We start from the raw sequence: 23,952 nt of genomic DNA on the forward strand, positions 1-23,952 counted from the left end.
AGTTAGCGTGACTTGCATTGAGGGTTGTATTTTGTATTAACAGAGATTCAAAGATGTATTAATAGACACTGCAACAGCATTGTTAGCATTGTCTGTTGTAGTTGTGGACTGTTAGGCACAGTGAATCAGTTCAATCCTCGAACTATTGTGAGCTCCCGCATTTGTAAGAAAAATTGAGATTACATTTGTATAACTACTTTCACTAGAACAGTACATCCCAAAGAGTTGCTCAAATAAGAAAACACTTTGCAAATGCAAGTCAGTGCTGCAGTGTAGGAAATGGGCAGTCAAATTGCATACAGCATGTTTCCATGAACAGTCATGAGATAATGATCAGGTCAGAAATTACTGGAGAAACTTAGCAGATCTGGCTGCATCTGTGGAGAGAAACAAGGTTAATATTTTGAGTCCAATGACCCTTCTTCAGAATTAATAGGAGTTGGGAAAAGGAGGTATTTTTGCTGATGACAGTGACTTATTATCAGTCTGCCTTTCTCTCTCTTTCTAGGCTCCATGTCCAACTACCTATTTACTCCTTTACCACCCCTCCCCCCAGCTCCTTGCCATCTGCATAAATACCACATTTGCCCATCTACTATCAGTTCTGAAGAAGGGACACTGCACTCAAAACGTTAGCCCTGTTTTCTCTCTGCGGATGCTGCCAGACCTGCTGAGTTTCTCCAGCAATTTCAGTTTGTATTTCAGATTTCCAGCGTCTGCAGTTTTTTTTGGTTTTCTGTTAGCCAGGGTGTCTGTTTTACCTGGTGGCTGAAGGATCAATATTGTGAAGGACACAGGGAGAACTCTGCAGCCCTTTATCAAAAGATGAGGATGTTTTACATCTAACAGAGAGGAAAATCACGGACCCAACTTAAAAATGGCATCTCTGGTAGTGATGCAGTTCATCAATACTACACCGGCAGTGCCAGCCTTGGTTTTGTGCTCAAGCCTGTGAGGTGGGATTTGAAAGTGTCACTGAGCCCCATCTGACAGCTGTGATTGTAATATTGGTTTAGTACTACCCAACAGGTTGATGCTGGGACGACAGAAACTAACTCCCACACCACTTCATCGAATCCTATCACCATTTCCTTCTATTCCTTCTTCTGTCATAAACATCACTTGCTTTCCAGGAAATAGATAAACCCCAAAAATTCCATGTTCCACATTCTGAGCACTCCCTATGTTAAAAAAACAAGGGTTCTCCTGAATTCTCCACTGGATTTATTTGTGAGTATCTTATATTTTTATGGCTATTGGTTTCCAGAAGATCATTGTTTTTTCTATCGATCCTAGCTAAGCCCTTCATTATTTAGAGAGGTCCATCAGGTTATCTGTCAGCCCTCTCTTTCCTACGGCGAATTCACAAAGTACAAGCTTAATAAGCACGGGGTCAGAACACCCGACCAGAGAGCAACAATGGTCGGAGAGGAGTTCGGGAAATGTTTGTTATGTACGTGCTCGATGATGGTCGTCACAGCAGCCATGGTTTCCTCACAGGTTGGCTGGATCTGATCCTCTGGGAGCAGGAACTGGTAGGTCCCATTGTCTCGGAGCTCAAAGGTATAGGAAAAGTCAATCCCGACCTCCCCTGCCCAGTCCCGTGAGGAGCCAGACGAATAATCTGAAAGGGGAGATGTTTCAATACATGAGCTGACCGGATGTACCATCCTCCATTGATTAAACACCAACTTATACAACCTCCTTTAATGAGTACCATAAATCCAAAGACAGCACCTGCCTAGGCCCCAAACTCTGGAACAAAAGCAAACATTGCTGGAAAAAAAACTCAACAAGTCTGGCAGCTTCTGTGGAGAGAAAGCAGAGTTAAATTTTCCCATCCTCAGAACGCTGAATCTGAAATGTTAACTCTGCCCTCTCTCCACATATGCTGCCAGACTTGCTGAGCTTTTCCAGCAATTTGTTTCTGGTTTTCAGCATCCGCTGTTCATTTTTTTTTTGTTATTTAGTCCCAAACTCTGGAAGCTCTCTCTCCCAACACTCGTTTCCCCTCTAGATCACGCTCCCCCTTTAAGTTGACGATTAAAACCTCGGGTTTTTTTGACCAAGTGTTTCACCTCTGTTCTGACATAATCTTTGAGGTCCCATGTTAAATTACCACCTTTCTGAAAACTGCCTTGGAACCAGGGCCATGAAGAGAAGTCTTGGGTCCTGGTTCTTCTCCAGTTTCCAGGTCCCCTTATCCCACCCTTCTTCTTTTACCCCTTGACATACCATCTGGTCTGTGCTCATTCTTTCCAAGAGAAATCCAGTCAGTCCTACCCTCTCCAAGATGTGCAAATTGTGTGGATTGGCCATGCTAAGTTGCCCATAGTGCCTAGGGATGTGCAGTTGGGTAGATTAGCCATACAAGGTTACAAGCATAGGGTAAGGTCTGGGTGGGATGTTCTTCAGAGGGTTGGTGGGGACTCAATGGGCTGAATGGCTTGCTTCCACACTGTAGGGATCCTAAAATTCTCTCCTCACCACAGTCCCACCCATTCTTTCCTTTTTTTTTATCTCAAAGTATTTATCCATAAAGCCATCAAATCTCCTCAGGCTTCTTGGCTTTAAACCCTAGGTACTTGTACCTAAAATGGCGTCATAAGAGGCAGACATTGTAAAAGCTTTTCACTGTTCTTCAACAATGGCGTGCACGTGAAAGTGAAAGGGTATTCCATATTCAAGCCAACCCAGCTTCTCTGCACTTGCTCATCCCTACTCAATTTCTAGTCAATTCCTTCTGTGACCTTAACAAAGCCTTTGGCACCTCCTGGTCAAAGCATTGAATATTTTCTTTTGTCTGAAGGGTCCTCATCAAAATCCTCAATCGTTGTCAATCTTCCATTGAAATTTAAAGCACAATACACATTAATTTTTTATACATGCACTTTTATATACAAAAGCTATCACCACAAACACACCTTCTGAATTGATGAAGTTAGAGTTAAAGTGGTTGTATCGCATAGTCGCAGTGGAATATTTAAATCAGATACTTACTGCCCTTTTCACTGTATTGCATTTTGTGGTCTCAGATTTAAATCGAACAATGTGCTAATGTTCATTACAATAGCATCCACTGGACTTTCCCATATAGTAGCTCCTGAACGTTTGTAGTGTTAAGGAAGCAATCCACATTCATTTGTAACTAGTTATTTACCTGAGTGATCTCTCAATCCCAGTGAGCAGTTTGTTATTTTTTTTGGCAGGTTTGAAATTGTTCTTTCCTTTTTGTACAAAGTTAAAAATCACACAACACCAGGTTATAGTCCAACAGGTTTAATTGGAAGCACACTAGCTTTCGGAGCGTCGCTCCTTCATCAGGTGATAGTCGAGGGCTCAATCCTAACACAGAATTTATAGCAAAAATTTGCAGTGTGATGTAATTGAAATTATATATTGAAAAATTAATTGTCTGTTAAGCCTTTCATCTGTTAGAATACAGTGATAGTTTTGTTTCTTTCATGTGTAAATCACAAAACCTTTTTTTAAAAAGTTGCATTTTCAGGTTAGCTGTTAACAATGGGTGATAACTAGACAATATGTTGAAGGTGTTAGCCTCCTGTGTTCTCTGTCTATGCCATGATGTTTAGATTGATTCTAATCTAAAAAGTGAGATAACGGAGTTTTACATGAATTCATGCAGTTTTTGAGCTCAGAGTTCTACATGAATGCATGTAGTTTTTGAGCAAAGTATAATGTAACCCTGCAAATTCACCCCACAAAATATATGTGTGCAGGTCAGTCTTTGTCTGTGTGTGTCTGTCTGGGTTGGGGGTTTTGAGTGTGAGAAAGTGTACGTGTGTGCGTAGTGAGTGCAGAGTGTCTTAAGTCTGTTAGGGAGTGCATGTGTGAGTGTGGGAGTGTGTGTGTCTGTAAGGGTGTGTGGGTGTCTGTGTGCGCATCTGTGTATATGTGTCTCCGTGTGTATGTGTGTATAGGAGTGCCTCTGTGTGTGTGTGTGTGTGTGTAGGAGTATCTGTGTGTGTGTATAGTGCAATGGTGGTCACCTGTAATGTGACATGAACCCAAGGTCCCGGTTGAGGCCCTCCCTATGGGTACCGAACTTAGCTATCAGCCTCTACGCGCCCTCATCCCACGTACTTCATGTGTAGGTGACTTTTACTGCCTTCCAAAGGTACACAAAGCCAACACACCAGGCTGTCCCATCATGTTGGGCAATGGGACCCTATGTGAGAATCTCTCCAGCTATGTTGAAGGCATCTTGAAACCTATTGTTCAGGGGCTCCCCAGTTTTTGTCGCAATACTACGGATTTCTTACAGAAACTCAGCACCCATGGACCAGTCGAAATGGGAACATTCCTCGTCACAATGGACGTTTCCACACTCTGCACCAGCATCCCCCACAATAATGGCATCGCGGCAACAGCCTCAGTACTCAACACCAACAACTGCCAATCTCCAAACACCATCCTACAACTCATCCGCTTTATCCTCGATCACAACGTCTTCACCTTTGACAATCAGTTCTTCATCCAGACACACGGATCAGCCATGGGGACCAAGTTTGCACCCCAATATGCCAACATTTTTATGTACAGGTTCGAACAAGATTTCTTCTCTATGCAGGATCTTCTCTATGCAGGATCTCCAACCAACATTATACACCAGGTATATTGATGACATTTTCTTCCTCAGGACCCATGGTGAGGAGTCACTGATAAAACTACACAGTGACATCAACAAGTTTCATTCCACCATCAAACTCACCATGGACTACTCTCAACTATCGGTCTCATTCTTGGACACATGCATCTCCATCAAGGATGGACGCCTCAGCACCTCACTCTACCGCAAACCTACAGACAACCTCACAATGCTACACTTCTCCAGCTTCCACCCAAAACATATTAAAGCAGCCATCCCCTATGGACAAGTCCTATGTGTACACTGGATCTGCTCAGATGAGGAGGAACGTGCCGGGCATCTGGAAGTTCTCAGGGATGCCCTCACAAGAACGTGGTATGATGCCCAACTCATTAACCGCCAGTTCCGACGTGCCACAGCCAGGAACTGTAATGATCTCCTCAGGGGACAGACAGGGGCTGCAACCGACAGGGTACCCTTCGTTGTTCAGTATTTCCCAGGGGCTGAAAAACTACACCATGTTCTGCGTGACCTGCAACACATTATCAATGAGGATGAGCACCTCACCAAGACCTTCCCCACACCTCCACTGCTTGCCTTTAAACAACCACCAAACCTCAAACAGATCATTGTTCGTAGCAAACTGCCCGGCTCTCAGGACAACTCCATACAACTCTGCATGGTGGACGCTGCAAGACGTGTCAGATTGTGGACATAGATACCACCATTACGCATGGGAACACCTCCCACCTTGTACATGGCAGGTACTCCTGTGACTCAGCCAACATTGTCTATCTTATACGTTGCAGGCAAGGATGCCCTCAAGCATGGTACATTGGGGAAACCGAGCAAAGGCTACGGCAACGGATGAATGGGCACCGCACAATAATCAACAGACAGGAGTGTTCCCTCCCAGTTGGGGAACACTTCAGTGGTCCAGGACATTCGACCTCGGACCTTCGGGTGACCATCCTCCAAGATGGACTTCGGGACAGGCAGCAGAGGAAAGTGGCCGAGCAGAGGCTGATAGCTAAGTTCGGTACCCATAGGGAGGGCCTCAACCGGGACCTTGGGTTCATGTCATATTACAGGTGATCACCATTGCACTATACACACACACAGATACTCCTAAACACACACACAGAGGCACTCCTATACACACATACACACGGACACACATATACACAGATGCGCACACAGACACCCACACACACCCTTACAGACACAGACACTCCCACACTCACACATACACCCCCTTACAGACTTAAGACACTCTGCACTCACTACACACACACATACACTTTCTCACACTCACAACTCTCAACCCAGACAGACACACACACACAGACAAAGACTGACATGCACACATATATTTTGTGGGGTGAATTTGTACTTGCAGGGTTACATTGTACTTTGCTCAAAAACTGCATGCATTCATGTAAAACTCCGTTATCTCACTTTTTAGATTAGAATCAATCTAAACATCATGGCATAGACAGAGAACACAGGAGGCTAACACCTTCAACATATTGTCTAGTTATCACCCATTGTTAACAGCTAACCCGAGAATGAAACTTTTTTAAAAAAGGTTTTGTGATTTACACATGAAAGAAGCGAAACTATCACTGTATTCTAACAGATGAAAGGCTTAACAGACAATCAATTTTTCAATATATAATTTCAGTTACATCACACTGTAAATTTTTGCTATAAATTCTGTGTGTTAGGATTGAGCCCTCGACTATCACCTGATGAAGGAGCGACGCTCCGAAAGCTAGTGTGCTTCCAATTAAACCTGTTGGACTATAACCTGGTGTTGTGTGATTTTTAACTTTGTACACCCCAATCTAAGATCGACATCTCCAAATCATTCCTTTTTGTAGTTTCCCTTTTACGCTCTTCCCTCCTCTTGAGGTTCTCTCTGTCTCTCTCTCTCTCTCTCCCACCCCCCAAATATCTTCTGCATTCTTCCAATCTCCATGTTGCGTGCCTCACTCACCACCCTTGTGCCTCGTAACCTCCTTTACTCCCCCCTCAACTCACCCCAGACCTAACGTGCACCTTTGCAAAAGGACTCGCAACACCCCAACCCAGCTTCAGCAAAATGACATCTGGTACCTGACCTTTGCTCCAGGGAATTCCTATCCTAAGCTCTCAGGCACTCAATCTTGACTCATGGCCTGTGATCTAATCCTCAAGGCCTCATGTTTGGCCTCATCTTCAGCACCCCAGTTCTCAGTCTCCATTTCCTGGTCTCTCCCTTGGTATAACAATCCCAGCCTTCCCCACCTAACTAACCACCCCACGAGCATTTAGAGATCATAATTCTTTACTGCCTTTCACATCTCATCTTTGCTTTCTCTTTTTACAATTTTCTTTTCTATTAAATGTACACAGTGGACTTTGCTTCACTGCCTGGTTTAGATTTGCCAGGTATTATCACCTCACGTTACAGCTTTCCTTAATGCACAACACTGCATTCTTAAAGTTCTGAACATTTTATAACCTGACTAGATGTCTTTGGTGCCCCATAGTATTTGCTGAACTATTTGCACTTCCCTCAAGAGTTTTCAAATGAATAATCATTTCAATCTGGGGCTTGCCTTGAAGGGGGAGTTCACCCTTCTAAATGATATTGACCATTGTAATGCAAAACAGCTCTTTCCTTTGTGATAAAATAAGCAGAATTGCTTTGTAGTTCAGCTTCAGAGAAGCTTATATTGGGAGAGTCTCTAGATCTGAACTGATCAAAGTGAGATGCACACGGAGCAAACAGCCAGGTCAATAGGATAAATGGTGAAACCTACAGAGGATCCAGGAGGAAGGCCCCACTTTGAACTTGGTCCCATGTTTCCGTTCCAAAGCATCGGCTGCTTTTTCTCCAACTCTCATCTGCAAAATAACAGGACAGCGTTGCTCAAGCAGGAGGCCCTTGCAGAGAAGAACTCGAGAATTCAGAACAAGCTCAGCTCTGGTCAATATACAGTCTCAGGGGAAGGCATCTCCAGTTCTATTGTGAACTGATCGTGCATGTTTATAACAATGATTTGAACCACTTTCCCTTTTCTCTCCCGTTGAGACCTCTCTTATCCATGCAGGGCTCCTTCTTTTCGACACAGGTACTAATGCAAGAAACTCTCTTCTCACAAAAGAAGGTAGACAGGGTGGTTAACAAGGCATTTAGCACACATGCGCTCATCGCCCAAACATTTGAGTATATGAGTTGCAATGTCATATTGAGGTTATGCAGAACATTGGTGAGTCCTCTTCTGGAGTACTGTGTGCAGTTCTAGTTGCCCTTTTATAGGAAAGATGCTATTAAACTGGAAAGATTTACTATACTTACTATACTACAGTTGCTGGGACTGGAGGGTTTGAGATATAAAAATAGACAGGAAATACTGGGACTTTTTTCCCTGGAGTGTAGGAGGTTGAGGGGTGACATTGTAGAGATTTATAAAATCATGAGGGGCACAGACAAGGTGGATGGCAAGGGTCTTTTCCCTTGGATGAGGGAGTTCAAAACTAGGGGGCATATTTTTAAGGTGAGAGGAGAATGATTGAAAACGGACATGAGGGGCAACTTTTTTTACACAGAGAATGGTTTGTGTGTGGAATGAACTGCCAGAGAAATTAATGGATTTGGGTACAGTTACAACATCTAAAAGACATTTGGATAAGTTCATGAATAGGAAAGGTTTGGAGGGATATGGACCAATCGCAGTCAGGTGGGACTAGTTTAGATTGGGAACATGGTTGGCATGGACTGGTTGGACCAAAGAATCGGTTTCTTGTGCTGTATGACTCTATTATTTTATGACTCTATTACCTGCAGTTCAATTGTGAGTGTGAGTCCTGCAGCTAGGTGGAAGAAGCCTTTCTTGATATGACTGGGTCTTTGCAATGTTGGCACAACTTTGTGAATGGCACATGAAAGCAGCAAGGTCTGACCCTGGCAGTGAAAGTGTTCATGCAATTCAGGAATGGTCCCTGCTAGTCATGTAAGAGAAGGGCTGGATTTGGAACATGGGTACCCCGGATTTCCTTCTGGGACCTGGACATACAAGCCCACCTCCCACTATCCCTTCCCTAAAGAAAACCAGCCCACAGGAAAAACTAGTGAAACAGCAATTGAAAACTCTCCTGCCCCGATCTCCTTCAGTCCCATGACTTTGCTGATTGGCTCCCAAAGAGGTGATCAGATCCTGGCTTGCATATTGGAAGGCATTGGAGATAGTGAGAATTGCAGATCCTGCAGAGTCAGAGTGGGTAAAGAGTGGAGCTGGAAAAAGCACAGCAGGTCAGACAGCATCAGAGGAGGAGTTGACATTTCAGGTCGGAACCTTTCATCAGCACTCATGAAACATTGACTCCCCTCCTTCTCTGATGCCGTCTGACTTGCTGTGCTTTTTCAGGCTCCATTCTTTACACACTATTGAAGGGCATTCCCTACCAGCTCTGGTGAGTGGCCTTGCAAACAGCAATTTAACATTGCAGATCAGGGATGAAGCAAAGTGAGTATGTTGTCTCCATTTCAGTTTAACTGTTCCCCCTTTTCCCAAAGCACACATACCCCTGCAATCACCAACTCACTGCTGGTCTACCTCAACCTGAATCAAGTCCTATATCTCCAAATACTTGCTATCTGGAGATAGGGTGAAATAAAATGATTTACTGCTTCTCTCATTCCCTCTGTTTTGGTCATCAGATGTTTCAATGAACAAAGAGTTGCAAATGGTCACAGTCTAACTCTTTTTGAAGCCCTGGTCCCTGATCCCGGATTGTTTTCAAGAAGATTTAAAATGATCCTGGAAATGGGTCACTAGATGGTTTTAAAATGGACAGTTTTTGTAAATGATCCAATATGGATTGTAATCATAATCTGCTTTGGACTAGATACTGAGTGAGCTTGTGTCCCATCTCTCAATACAACACAAATTGTCTAAGTGATTGACTGTCAGTCACTATATCTGAATGGAGCTGAAGATCAAAAAGTGCTAGTCATAGCTCAACATTGTGGGCTCAAAGACCTGGATGGGTAATCTCTGCTGACACCTCAGTGCAGTGTGAGACAGGCAACGTCTTTCAGGTGAGCTGTGGACCTGAGGACCCACCTGTCCCGAAAGTTTTGGTCAGCATTCATCCCTCAACCCACTTCACCAGAACAAATGACCTGCTGGTTAATGTTCTGCCTTTTGTTGGATCCCAATCAGTTACCTTATTTCCTGCAGTTGTGATTACACTTTCAAAAGCACATCACTGGCTGTAAAGCACTTTCAGGTATCTGGAGGTCAGAGTAGATTCTACACATATGCAAGTCATTTTATTTCTTATTATGAATGTACTCATTTATTATATGACATAGGAGCCTACATTAAACTATGTGTTAACTCATCCCTCAATCTGCATTACAGTTTGGAATATCCATCATTCCCAGGGTTTGATGGTTTCTGGACTATGCTGATTACAAATAAGGTTCCTTTGTCCCAGATAATCTGATGCCTAATCTACAGAGCAACTGGGTAGTTGCAAAATCCAAAGTTTAGACTGCCAATCCGCGCTGCCTAATGAAAAGGTCTCACCATTTCCTCGTGGTTGTTGGCTGTTGTGTTTGTGTACCCATAGGGGGTAAGAATCAGCTGTCCGTAGGAGTGAATGGTCAGGTAGCACAAAATATCATGTAGATGGTCCTGGAGAAAAGTAGCAACTGCAACAGTCTCTGGTTCAGACTCTGGTGCTGAGCCGCAGTGGGTGTTCGAGCAGCAGTTTCTTGAAGCGCCAATACCTGAAGCAAAGAATGAAATACACAGTTTCAAAGGAAAGCATAAATCGATGTATCCATCCCTTGGTTCCTCTTATTCTGGCCAATGCTGTCCCCAGAACTTTCACCGTGAACCATTGCCCCTCAGCGGCTGAGGTCACAAGTTGTGCAATTTTCTCCATGTGAACCTCTCTGCATCATTCTGGTTCGTGAAGAAGCTTCTTAAAAGCTGCCTGTTCAAGCCAGCCATTATACACCTGTCCTGACATCTCTTTGGGTACCAAGTGTCATGTGAACATTACTCTATAAAGCTCTTTGGGATGCTTTACCACATTAAAATGTCTTGTGAATGGAAGTTCCTGTTGCGTGACTCTTTGATGTGAATAAACAAGGACCACAGCTTCTATTTCACTTTGCTTCCCTGTAGGGATGGAGTGAGGATTCTGGAAGGGGGCTGGCTTGTATTTGTAAAGGAAGGGGTCAGCAGTACTGGGAGAATGCAGTGTTTTGCTTTCATTCCAGATCCCTTCTTATCATTGTTAGGGGTGCTCATCTACCTGAAGGAGTTCAGCACATTCAAGAAGGCAGCTCATCGCCCATCTCTTCAGAATGAGCAATAAATGAGCCCAACCAGTGACACCTGCATTCCCTTATACAGATAAACAAACAAGAGCATCTGCAGGACGGGTGGCAGTCTAAATTTTGGATTTTGCAACTACCCAGTCGCTCTGTAGATTATCTGGGACAAAGGAACCTTATTTGCAGACAGCATAGTCCAGAAACCATCAAACCCTGGGAATGATGGATATTCCAAACTATAATGCAGATTGAGGGACGAGTTAACACAAAGTGTAATGTAGGCTCCTATGTCATATAATAAATTGGTACATTCATAATAATTCAGAGTGAACTTTCTTGGAACAACATCCCACGTTCCCTGTAGGAGAACAGGACCAGTGTGAAGTATTTCTAACACCACATGGACTTTCTAATGGAATTGAATGCCAGCTCAGTTTTATCGCATCATGGGGATTTTGTCAAATGGAGACAGCACCAACTCTAGCTCAACTGAGGCTCTTCTCGGCCTATATTTTCTATTTGGGATTAGGACTAAAGGCAATGGGTTGTGGGCCAAGTGCAGACAGGTAGAGGTCTATAAAATCATGGAGGGGCATGCACAGGGTATATAGACAAGGTCTTTTCCCTGCAGTGGGGGAGTCCAGAAATAAAGGGCATAGCTTAGGGTTAGAGAGGGAAAATTTAAAAGGGACCCTAGGGGCAACTTTTTTCACATAGAGGGTGGTCCGTGTATGGAATAAGCTTTCAGAGGAAATGGTGGAGGCTGGTACAATTACAACATTTAAAAAGCATCTTAATGGTATAAGAATAGGAAGGGATAGCAAGTGTTGGCAAATGGGACGAGATTGGTTTATGAAATCTGGTCGGCATGGACGAGTTGGACCGAAGTGAATGTTTCCATGCTGTACATCTCTATTACTCTATTTAAGTTTAGGATTATGGTCGGCATGGACTGGTTGGACCAAAGGGTCTGTTTCTGTGCTGACTGATTCTTTGACTCTGTGACTATGACTCCAGACATCTGGATCAAATTTGAACCCAACTGAGAACCTTGTCAAGAGTAATCACCTAACACAAGTTTGCCAAGCTATAATTATTGGGCAGAGGATGTTAAATCAAGGTGAGAGTTCTCCTAGGTCTAGAGGGCCAGAGAGAGGTCCTCCAATGATAACTGATTGGCAGTGCCAACATCTGAACTGGCATCTGCCAGTGCCTACACCGAGAGAGAGAGGGAAGAGGCCACCTCCCAACAGGGGTTCCTCTGAAGATTAGGTTAAAAGAAAACTTATTTGAAACGGCCACAGCTGCCAGGCTGTGATCATGGAGAGGGGTCCATGATTTTAGAGCCTTGGCAAGTGGACAACATCGAGGTAAGTCCCTAAAGAGATGATTCACTGACTGTACCTAACACAATCCCACCAGGAGGTTGCTACCACTGACTGACCATGAATCAGCCTCAGTGTGGGGGTCCATTTGCGATGGGGGTGGGAGAAGGGTCTTAATTGTCCCTAATTGCCTCAATTGAGAGGGTAACCTCTCCTCCCCAGACCGAGTTTTCCTGAAAATTAAACTGAGAAACACTAGCCAATGCTGTGGAATTCCTGGCCCGCTGATCTCCGATCTGGTCTCAATCAGCTTTCGGATTTCCTCCCTCTACAATAAAGCAAAGGTCTAAAATAAAGCAAAGGACTGCAGATGCTGAAGATCTGAAACAAAAGCATAAATTGCTGGAGAAACCCAACAGGTCTGGTAGTATCTGTGCAGAGAAAGCAAAGTTAACTTTTCGAGTTCCAGTGACCCTCCTTCATTACAGTTCCTGTCAGACTTGCTGAGTTTCTCCAGCAATTTATATTTTTTTGTTTCAGATTTTTGGCACCTGCAGTCCTTATGGAGAAGAGGCACTCGAGTTGAAATGTTACATCTGGTTTCTGTGGAGGAGGAAGTGCTAGATGTGATTGCTTGGGCCCCTTGCTGAGATATTTGTATCATCGATAGTCACAGGTGAGGTGCCGGAAGACTGGGGGTTGGCTAACATAGTCCCACTATTTAAGAAGGGTGATAAGGACAAGCCTGGGAATTATAGACCGGTGAGCCTGACATCGATGGTGGGCAAGTTGTTGGAGGGAATCCTGAGGGACAGGATGTACATGTATTTGGAAAGGCAAGGACTGATTAGGGATAGTCAACATGGCTTTGTGGTGGGAAGTCATGTCTCACAAGCTTGAGTTTTTTGAAGAAGTAACAAAGAGGATTGATGAGGGCAGAGCAGTAGATGTGATCTATATGAACTTCAGTAATGCATCCGACAAGGTTCCCCATGGGAGACTGGTCAGCAAGGTTAGATCTCCTGGGATACAGGAAGAACTAGCCAATTAGATACAGAACTGGCTTGAAGGTAGAAGACAGAGGGTGGTGGTGGAGGGTTGTTTTTCAGATTGGAGACCTGTGAACAGTGGAGTGCCACAAGGATCGGTGCTGAGTCCACTACGTTTCATCATTTATATGACTGATTGAGATGTGAGCATAAGAGGTATAGTTAGTAAGTTTGCAGATGACAACAAAATTAGAGGTGTAGTGGACAGCAAAGAAGGTTACCTCAGATTACAATGGGATCTTGATCAAATGGGCCAATGGACTGAGGAGTGGCAGATGGAGTTTAATTCAGATAAATGCGAGATGCTGCATTTTGGGAAAGACTTGGAAGGGTTCAGAAAAGATTTACAAGGATGTTGCCAGGGTTGGAGGATTTGAGCTATAGCTAGAGGTTGAATAGGCTGGGGCTGTTCTCCCTGGAGTTTTGGAGGGTGATGGTGACCTTATAGAGGTTTATAAAATCATGAGGGGCATGGATAGGATAGATAGACAAAGTCTTTTCTTTGGGGTGGGGGAGTCCAGAACTAGAGGGCATAGGTTTAGGGTGAGAGGGGAAAGATATAAAAGAGACCTAAGGGACAACTTTTTCACACATAGGGTGGTACATGTATGGAACGAGCTGCCAGAGGATGTGGTGGACACTAGTACAATTACAGCATTTAAAAGGGGTCTGGATGGATACATGAATAGGAAGGGTTTGGAGGGATATGGGTCAGGTGCTGGCAGGTGGGACTAGATTGGGTTGGGATATCTGGTCGGCATGGACGGGTTGGACGGAAGGGTTTGTTTCAGTGCTGTACATCTGTATGTCTCTATAACCTGCTGAGTTTTTGTTTCTGCCCTGACAGTCTGTTGGGCTTAAAGCCATTCCCCACATCATAGCCACTAGATGGAGGCAGTGTACCATACATATTTAACACCAAGCACACACAACTGAAACATTAAGCTAAAGAGTACAAAGTACAGCCTGGGGTTTCCCGAAGTGACTGAGACAGTCCAGTTTATGCTATTAAAGCTAACTTGATGTCTCTGCCTGGTGCAGGTCCTCTATTTGGAGGAAGACTTGTACAATCACTGGAAGAGGCCAGCTAATTGATTGTACAATCTGTGAAGCGAGCTCAGCAAGATTATGATTCCATGTGCAAATAGCGCGCTAATTAAAAATTCAACACAGCCAATTCACCAGAAAGAACAATGAGCGATGTATGTGCTGAAAGATAAACACCCTGTTGTTTTTGCACTGCCTCACACTGACAAATTCTAACCTCTCACTGCTCCACTGTCCCATTCTGACTTAAAATTCTGAAATACTAAGCAGCCACAATCAGAACTGGATAAACAGGAAGAAAATAGCCAAGTACACTCAGAGCACTGGATCAGCAAATATCTTTACAGATATTTTACTTCAGAGCGTTTCTGTAGATATTAAATAGGTAATGTTACATTGCTCGATTGGAGCGGAGCTGAATAAATACTGGAGGTTGAAGCGTGGAAGTCAACCTAGTGTGTAAGACAATCCTATTTTTCTTGGTGCCAAAAATTATGTTTTGGCCCACATTTGGCTTTTAGGTCAGCCCCCTCCCTTCTTTCTCTGGTGAGAAATGCTGTTTCTCACATTAACCATCAGCTTCAATTTTCCACTTTCTAAATGGATTCTTTACAAGTATAAATATATATTTTACTCACTTTATAAATCAGCGCACGGAATCAAGCAGGCTTTGTCACCAAGATTCTGCGCAGGGGTTTAAAGACAAGGAAGAACGTGCAAGGAAAAGGATGAACTGAAATGCATCCTTGACTTGTGTCAAAGTAAAAGTCATATCATTTGCTATCCATTTCCCAAAGCCAAAGTCTGATGGAATTCTCCCCACTTGCCTGGGTGGGTGCAGCTCCAAAAACACTCAAGAAACTCAACACCATTCAGGTCAGCGCAGTTGCAAGCATCCACTCTCTCCATCACCAACACTCAGTAGCAACGGTGTGTGCTATCTGCAAGAATTCACCAAAGATCCTTAGGCAATGCTTTCCAAACACATGACCACTTCCATCTAGAAAGACAGGTGCAGCAGATATGTGGGAACACCACCACCTTCAAATTCCCCTCCAAGTCACTCACCATCCTGACTTGGAAGTATATCGTTGTTCCTTCACTGTCACTGGGTCAAAATCCTGGAATTCCCTCCTGAAGGGCGTTGCGGGTCTAGCTATAGCAGCGGTTCCAGAAGGCAGCTTACTGCCACCTTCTCAAAGGCAACCTGGAATGGGTAATAAATGCTGGCCAGCCAGTGACACCCACATTCTAATTAAAAACAAATCACCAAACAATGGTGTTGCACTTTAGGAATTCAGTGTTCCTGCAAAATTGGTGAGAGAATAGAAGAAACCTGTCCAAAGGAGGATTCCCAAGACCAATTCCTTCATAAGAATACAGACCAACCACTTCTCTGATCTTGAGAAGAACAGATAGGGATGCATCTTTGAAAATTATCCCTTTGTCAGCATAAGTGCAATGCCGATATTCACATTTGAGTGGGCCCAATCAACTCCTACGTCCAGTGAAGATTTCAGACCAATGCATAGCTGGTGCAGCCAGAAAGTCTGCTGAAGACCAAAATTGTTTTAAGACTACCAATGAACCTCCAATTGACCAATGTTTAGCAATTCATCATCAGATAGCGGCATAAACAACAAGTGCCCATTACGTCATATCAGCAACCTGGGTGGCTCAGAATCCTGGAATTCCCTCCAGAATAGCATTGTAGGTCAACTTACAACAAATAGACTGCAGAGATTCACGGAAGCAGCTCATCATTGCCTTCTCAAGGGCAACTAGGGATGGACAACAAAATGGTGCCAAGCCAATGAAGCCCACATCTCACAATTGAATAACAGAAGAATAAAGAAACACCCATGAGTAGGCCCAGAAAACAAACTGTGGAGTGGAAAGGCTTGAAAGCAGTTCTAGTGAAAACCACAGGCATAAACCTTATGGGAAAGGTATCTTTAATAGCATATATTTTATAGTTTGGATTTCAAATGTAACATTTGGGCATGAGTCTGCATTTGTGAACTAATTGGTTCAGTATTTCTGGAACTATAATTTTTTAAACCAGTTTATGCCTCCTGGCATATTGATGCAAGTTTATTTATAATGTAGGGTTTAATGATAAGCGAGAGAAAGCTTTGAATAAAATTAACTTACTTATGGGATTGGAACAAGCAAGAATCAATCTCAGCCTTGAAAAATGAGGAAATTGGAAAAGTTTGGGGAATTTTGAAGGCAATTTGGGTGAAATCAAATGCCGGCATAGCCTCTTCCAGAAAAAGGAGATTATTCAGATCAGTTAAGAAATAAGTTACTTCAATGCAAGAGTGTATTTTGCGAAAGGTCCAGATCAGGAATGTTTAGAATTTTGCAGGTTGTTCAGGGCTGAGAAAGTTTAAGCTCTTGTTCACGTGAATATTCACTCACAGCTCACAGGGAAGGATCTGAGAAAAAACAGTTAAGGCAAATCATGGACAAGGAAGGACGATTTTCTTTGGTTTTTGAATAACTCTAAAATGGTGGGCATTGGGGAATAGATAGGATTTTCTTTTGTCTTGTGTTTCAAATTCTTTTAAATTCTGCTGTACTTGGATAGCTTGGATTGTTTTTATTTTAGTTTTCATTTGTGTAACAAATCAAATTATTTTTAAAACTATATCTGCAGCCTGCGTGCTTATGTTTCAGTCAGAGATAGCCACATTAAATTTAAAACTGAATATGATCGATGAAGCCAGATTTCATTCTGGGATCAGTCTAATCAGCATTAACTGGGATGATAACAGAAATCAAGGTTCAGGCCTGCAACAAAATTAAAAACTACAGTCATTTTCAAACATAAAATCAGACTAAAATCCAAATCCAAATGCAGGATGTGTGCACGCCCATAACAACAGTTGGATGAATGAGGATAAAGTGAAGAAATGGATCCATTGTGTGGTACATATGTAAGAATGCAGCTATCAGTGTGTGGTACGATCCGGTTCCTTGGAACCAATGATATCAAGAAATGCCTATGAAGAAATAACATTTATATAACAGTTATATCAGTCAGTTTTAATACTGTAGTTCAATCTTTGAATGTGAACTTAACAGGCTATTCAAGGATTATGTTTGAGCCAGTTCGAATCGCTGGATGGTTGATGGAGATAAAGGTTTCACAAAGAATGGAACCATTTGCATTGCCTCAACCTGATCATCATCAAATTTAACCATGTTATTAGCACACAAACTGCTATCAGATCATTCAGAAAAAGAGAAACATGTAATTTAGAGAATGGAGAATAGGATGATTTGGAGGTTCATCAATGTCTTATTAGGAGAGGTTGAGTAGGTTGAACATATACTCATTGAAGTTTTGAAGAATGAGAGAAGACCTTATTGAAACATACAAGGCTCTTAGGGGACTTGACATGGGTACAGGTTGTTTGCTCTTGTGACTGAGTCTAGGATCAGTGGACATTATCTCAGAGTAAGGGGTCACCCATTTAAAACAGAGATAAGTAGGAATTTCTTCTCTCTAAAGGTAGTGAATCTGTGGAATTCTTTGCTGAAGAGACCTGTAGAGGCTATGTAGCTAATTATGTTCAAGGCTGAGGGAGATTGTTAATCAGTAAGAGAATCAAGGTATGGTGGGAAAAGGCAGGAAAGTGTAATTGAGGATTATTAGATCTGCCTTAATCTCATGGAATGGCAGAACAGACTCAATTGGCTAAACAACCAACTTCTGCTCCTCCATCTTATGATTGGTTGTGAAGGGATGATTCTGAAACTGAAAGCACCAAATCTGTTCCAGAGTGGGATTGATATGATGATACCACAGCTAATGCAACTCAGAATGCAGAGACTTTTGTCAGATGCTGAATTCAATTAATTTTTTACAAGTTTTGACTGTGGGTAAAATTAATTCATTCAACAGGAGCATGTCATATTAATTCAGTTTGAATTGCCCGTATATTTGTTTAGCATTTCAAAATGATAACCATCTCCCACTCCATGCCCCGTGCCCGAGGTTCTCATTTTATACTTAAACTTGACCCCAGTTTGTGAAAGGGTTTTTAAAAGATTCAAATAGGTTAACTTCCACACTGTGATCTACAATAGTAGCAAGGTCAACAGATTGATGGGAAGACAGGAACCAATAGAGGGAGAGGATGGCTGATTCCTAAATAAAGAATAATGTAAATGCAAAAGAGAAGATTTGAGAACACTACTTACTGCACCAATGTGAATCAAAATTCCTGTTGAGATCAGTTCCAAAGCAAGAGCTGATGTCACATGGAGACATGGATTTTCTCCATAAACGATCCTAGAAATCGAGAAGGATTTTAGACTTAGTGTAGAATGATGAACTACACTGAGGCAAGTTTCACAGATTTGCAGGTAGGAATTGTGTTTCAGTAGGCGTTACATAATTACAATTTGGGTTTGTACTTACTGTTGTCCAGGAGTAAATGTAACCATCAATATTCAGAACTGGCAGAACATAGAAGTCAATATGTTGGAGGAAACGATCTTTTTGAGGGTCTGCAGTGTATGTCTCTAGTATCTGGCACATACGCACACAAAGTGAGATTATAGAAAGAGAAGATTAGAAGTATTTGATGGAGCTTTATTCAAGGAGCCTCATCCTGACTGTAAGCAGTACTGTTGATTAGTGTTTGTTGTCTAGGCCGGACCCAATTCCTGATGAAGGGCTTTTGTCCAAAATGTCGATTTTCCTGCTCCTCGGATGCTGTCTGACCTGCTGTGCTTTTCCAGCACCACTCTGATCTAAACTCTGGTTTGCAGTCCTCACTTTTGCCCAGGAGTTTATATGCGTGCCAATGAAATGCAACCACAGGCACCAATGCTAATGATTAAATTATTATTGTTATAGACAGAAAACTGAGTGGGAGGGTGAGGCAGATGCAGAGGTGCTTCAGTATGATTTAGGCAAGTTGAATGAGTAGGCAAATGCATAGCAAATTAATACAATGTGGGTTGATGTGATGTTATCCACTTTGGTAGCAAAAACAGGAAGACAGACTTTTATTGGAATGGTGGTAGATTGGGAAAGGGGGATGTGCAATGAGATCTGGGAGTCCTTATACACCAGTCATTGAAAGTAAGCATGAACTGCATCAGGCAGTGAAGAAGACAAACAGTAAGGTGGCCTTTGTAGCTAGAAGATTCGAGTACACCAACAGGGATGCCTTGCTGCAGTTGTACAGGCCCTTAACCACAACTGGAGGATTGCGTGCAGTTTTGGTCTCTTTATATGAGGAAGGATGTTCTGACCATGGAGAGAATGTGATGAAGGTTTTCCAGACCAATTCCTGGGTTGAAAAGACTAACATATGAAGAGACAGTTGAACGGTTAGGACTATATTCAGTGGAGTTTCAAAGAATAAAGGGGGATCTCATAGGCCCCTATAGAATTCTAACAGGACTAAACAGAGTAAATTCAGGAAGGGTATTCCTGATGATTGGGAAGTCCAGAGCCAGTGATTATAGGCTAGAAAGGCTGTTACACCTCATTGAACAGGGGTTAATTCTTTATGGGGCTTCTAATATCGATAGTGAAGACCTTGTGACACAGTGGATAGCATCCCTGACTGAGTGAGAAACTTCAGGTGTAAGTTCCTTCTCTGGGACTTGCTGCTCAGTAAAGTGTATTCAGAGCACATCTGAAAAAAGGCAGACCTGCTTGTCAATCTGTAACTCCTTGCAATTTGCCTGTGATGGGTAGTTACAGTAGCACAGACTCCTGATCAGCCACCCTGGATGTGGAATAATGCCTCTCAAACTGAAGCCTCTGCAGGTAGATAGGAGGCCTGTTCCAGGAAAGATCTAGTCATGGGTACAGAGGTAAGCACATGCTTTGTTTACCTTGTATATCACTGAGAGATGGTGAAAGCTCCTAAACTCTATATAGATAATAGAGTTCAAAAGGGAAAACTGTCAGATCAATGATTGCTGGCTTTATGGGGCAGTGGAGTTGCAACTGGAGGGAGGGTCCACACTACAATCTTTGCAGATCAGCAAATGACAAATCCCAGCTTCAATATTTTGCACTTTAATCTGCCATGCATTAAATCCTGAGACAAAGGTCAGATTCCAAGAGGTAAATGCCATTAATGTTAATAGTGTGTTGTCAAAAATGATCCAAATTCTAGGCCATTCAGTTCTGTCCTCCCTGAGCTTCGACCAGCAGCTCTCTATACTAACTTTCCTTATTATGATATGACTGGATATAATTATATTTGTTGTTAGCTCAACTGGCTTGAACTATCTTGGACTCTCAGCGTTAATCTCAAATGCTATTTATCTTGAGGTCTCTGAGCAATGCCTTTTTATTGGAAATAAACTGCTTTCTCTGCATGATCTGATATTATCTGTGACTTAGTATATTCTTTTGCAAAGCAGCTGCCATAAAAAAAACACTGTCACCATTATTCTGTATTATCTGTAAAGTCAGTTCATTATCTGCTCATTGATAATACCCAGGACAGATTTTCCATGGAGTGGCAATCTCCTGCAGACTTTATCACTCTAGCCCTTCTTTTTAAAGAAAGAAGGAAGGCCTGCATTCCTCAGAGGAGATTCTGCTCGGAGTAGAGCAGGGGTCTCTCAGTAATGCGGAGCCATACTTCCATTCCAACAGTTCACTTGTAGCATAGAACTGTCAGAGGAAGACAAGCCACATCCCCTTTTCGCAGCCATCAGCTGCTATGTTGTGAAATGTGAATGTACACATTGACATCTGTAGTCAAGCCACCAGTACTGGAGGTTTGTGTGATGTTAGGGTGCTGGGAGGGTTGGTTGCTAGGTGGGCAGGGTGCCAGGATGTAAAAGGGTGAAAGCAAATGTTTAGGGCAGGTCGGGGTGTGGAGGAGAAATCAGGTCCAACAAGGGCTAAGGATGGGTAATGGGTCTGGAGGGTTTGGGTTCAGCACTGACAAGGGACAAGCTAGGTCTGTGGGGGAGAAGGGACAGGTCAACAGCAGAGGCAAGGGGGTTTTAAAAACCATGCACTTATCTGCTCCTGTGCTGTGAGCTCTCTGACACATGCTCCTCCACGTCAGCAAAGGCAGTAGCTGTGCAGATCCACTGCTGTGTCAGACAGCACTGTAGGTTTCTTTCTCCTTCCTCCTTTTTAAAGTGCCGTTATTTTGATCTTTTTCTCCCCAAATTTCCAAAACAATGGAACACCATATAAAACAGTAATTGCTGCTCCTGGAATTGGAGGAAATCACCTCTACCACCTAAAATACCTCAAAAAGGAGGAGCTCGCACAGCCACAATTTGTTCCCATCCTCCATCTTGGATTACCCAAAATCCTCTTGTGACAATACTACAGCTTTAAAAGATGCATTTTGTCCTGAGTTTTTTACATGAAGAAAGGTTAAGACAGAGGTGAATAGTGGTATGCTCAAAGCCAATAAAGTAAGCATCTTCTGAAGCCCTGGGTTTTCCTTTCAAGTTGGAACAATAGATGCAGCCTGAATGGGTGGGATCAAACTCCCACAGAATGAGAGTTTTTAGTTTTATCTTTTTGCAGTTACCGGGGTTTTGAAAGTGGATGTGGAAGCTTTTATTCCTCTCTCTGTTACAGCTAAAAACTGGGGTTCTCTTCCTGTTGCTAGAATGACAATGGAGACTAGCCATTTTCCTGAATTTAAAAATGTGTTGCTAGAAAAGTGCAGCAGGTCAGGCAGCATCCAAGGAGCAGGAGAATCAAAGTTTCGAGCATAAGCCCTTCTTCAGGGCTGATTTTCAGCTCTGATCTCCAGCATCTGCAGTCCTCACATTTTCCTGAATTTTTCTTTGCCAAGGGCTTAACTATGGGATGTTACTATACTGAAGTAATTACTTAGTAGTAGCTAATATATATATATATATATTATTTTGTTAAGCATTTTGACAGAGTTACAGTGAAGCCAATTCTTTTACTTATATTTTCTCTGTATTTTAATTACAGTGCAAAAATAAACTGTGTTTTGCTTAAGGTTGAGTGGTTTGAGCAATCGAATTACAGCTGGAATGCAATGCCTTACACTTACTTTTAAAATAATAAAAAGTTAAGGTTCAGGCTATCTTCTTAATATATTTTGAGGCGATTTGGTCTGGTCCATAACAAAGTGTTCATCTCAATACTTGTTATATGTGTTGAGAGTTCCTGCCTCTGCCGCACTTATAGGCAGTGAGTTCCAGACACCTGCCGCCCTCTGGACGAAAAATCATTTCCTCAAATCTCCTCTAAGCCTCTTGCATCTTACCTTAAAGGTGTACCCTCTGGTTATTAAAGCATCCAGTAAGGGGGAAGGTTTCTCCTGATCTGCCCTGTTTATTCCCTTCCCCCACCTCCTCTCTTCCAACCCCGCTCCCTGGCCCACCCATTCAGTCTCCTGTTGCAGATCTCCAGTAAGGGGACACTCACCTCCTTCACAAACCACTGGCAGAAAGCAGGAGCAATCCACTCCCTGGCATGAATTCCGCAATCCATCCAGATAATCTTCTTGGGTTTATCGGATTTTTTACTGATCTGCAAACAAAACAAATGGAAGATGAAGGGGCCATTGGTTCTGATGTTGTATTTGTGTGAGGTAATTGGGATCACAGCATCTCGCAGGAGGAAGAATGATGTGTAGCAATGGCTCTGGTGCCAGTGCGATAGAATGACAGGCATTTGCCAGCTGGAAATTTCCAGTGTCCACTCAGAGACCAATATATTGGCTGGAGGAACCATTGTAGAGGACATAAATAACCTTGTTACAAACTTTAGGTTTCCTGCTTGGATGATATCTATTGTCTTAATAACATCTTAAAATGTATACAACACATGTCTGTCATTCGCTGCAGTACAGCAGACCAAGACTATTTATATCTAATGGGTTCAGACAATCAAAGAGCTCCATTTGTGACCCAGTGATGTTCTGAAAGGTAATCTTCACCCCAAGGTACTAACTTCAAAGCACGTCCCTTCCAAATCCCAATCATTCCCAATTCAACTGGTATCTTTTGGAAATACAATTCTACCATTCCAGTGACCAGGGTTGAAGTGAATCCCAAGATCTTGATATGAAAGTTTCCTTTTCTCAAAGGTGTGAGTAGGAGAGATGTTGTCACATTATTTTTGACTTCCTGAGATTTGAGTTTCAAATCCAGTTATAGTCTAGAGGAACAAAGATCAAATTTCTCTGCAGGATGTTTAACGCCAACTAACTGAGCTCAGATAGACATGATAAGTGTATTCTCACATGCAGTATCAACTATTCATCTCAATTATACAACATTGTACTTGGCAAAAGTACCCTAAGTAATTGGGAAGCTGACTGAGATGATCCGGGGTAGAACATATGGGGAAGTATTGTCACATTGATTGTAAAAAGGTTGGTGGGGAAAATGAGGACGGCAGATGCTGGAATTCAGAGTCAAAATGTATGGCGCTGGAAAAGCACAGCAGGCCAGGCAGCATCCGAAGAGCAGGAGAATTGATGTTTCGAGCAAAAGCCCATCACCAGAATTGTAGTGGGGGGGGGAGGGAATGGGGCTGAGAGATTAATAGGAGGGTGGAAGGTGGGCGTTGGGAGTGTGGGGTAGCTG

General features: G+C 42.8%; 1 protein-coding gene across 1 annotated transcript in view; it reads right to left on the bottom strand.

Annotated features, from left to right (window-relative positions):
• Positions 1 to 1,194: 1,194 nt before the first annotated feature.
• Positions 1,195 to 23,952, bottom strand: part of LOC122551992 (carboxypeptidase O-like) — a 46,659-nt gene continuing 23,901 nt past the window's right edge. The window contains exons 6-11 of the mRNA XM_043694554.1: positions 22,787 to 22,891; positions 18,803 to 18,913; positions 18,583 to 18,673; positions 10,192 to 10,394; positions 7,417 to 7,501; positions 1,195 to 1,624 (exon numbers count right to left, since the gene is read on the bottom strand). Coding sequence (XP_043550489.1) covers positions 1,353 to 1,624; positions 7,417 to 7,501; positions 10,192 to 10,394; positions 18,583 to 18,673; positions 18,803 to 18,913; positions 22,787 to 22,891 — 867 coding nt within the window. The 3' untranslated portion in view covers positions 1,195 to 1,352. The remainder of the gene's footprint in view (positions 1,625 to 7,416; positions 7,502 to 10,191; positions 10,395 to 18,582; positions 18,674 to 18,802; positions 18,914 to 22,786; positions 22,892 to 23,952) is intronic.

This window comes from Chiloscyllium plagiosum, chromosome 7, assembly GCF_004010195.1.
Source record: "Chiloscyllium plagiosum isolate BGI_BamShark_2017 chromosome 7, ASM401019v2, whole genome shotgun sequence".
NCBI lineage: Eukaryota > Metazoa > Chordata > Chondrichthyes > Orectolobiformes > Hemiscylliidae > Chiloscyllium > Chiloscyllium plagiosum.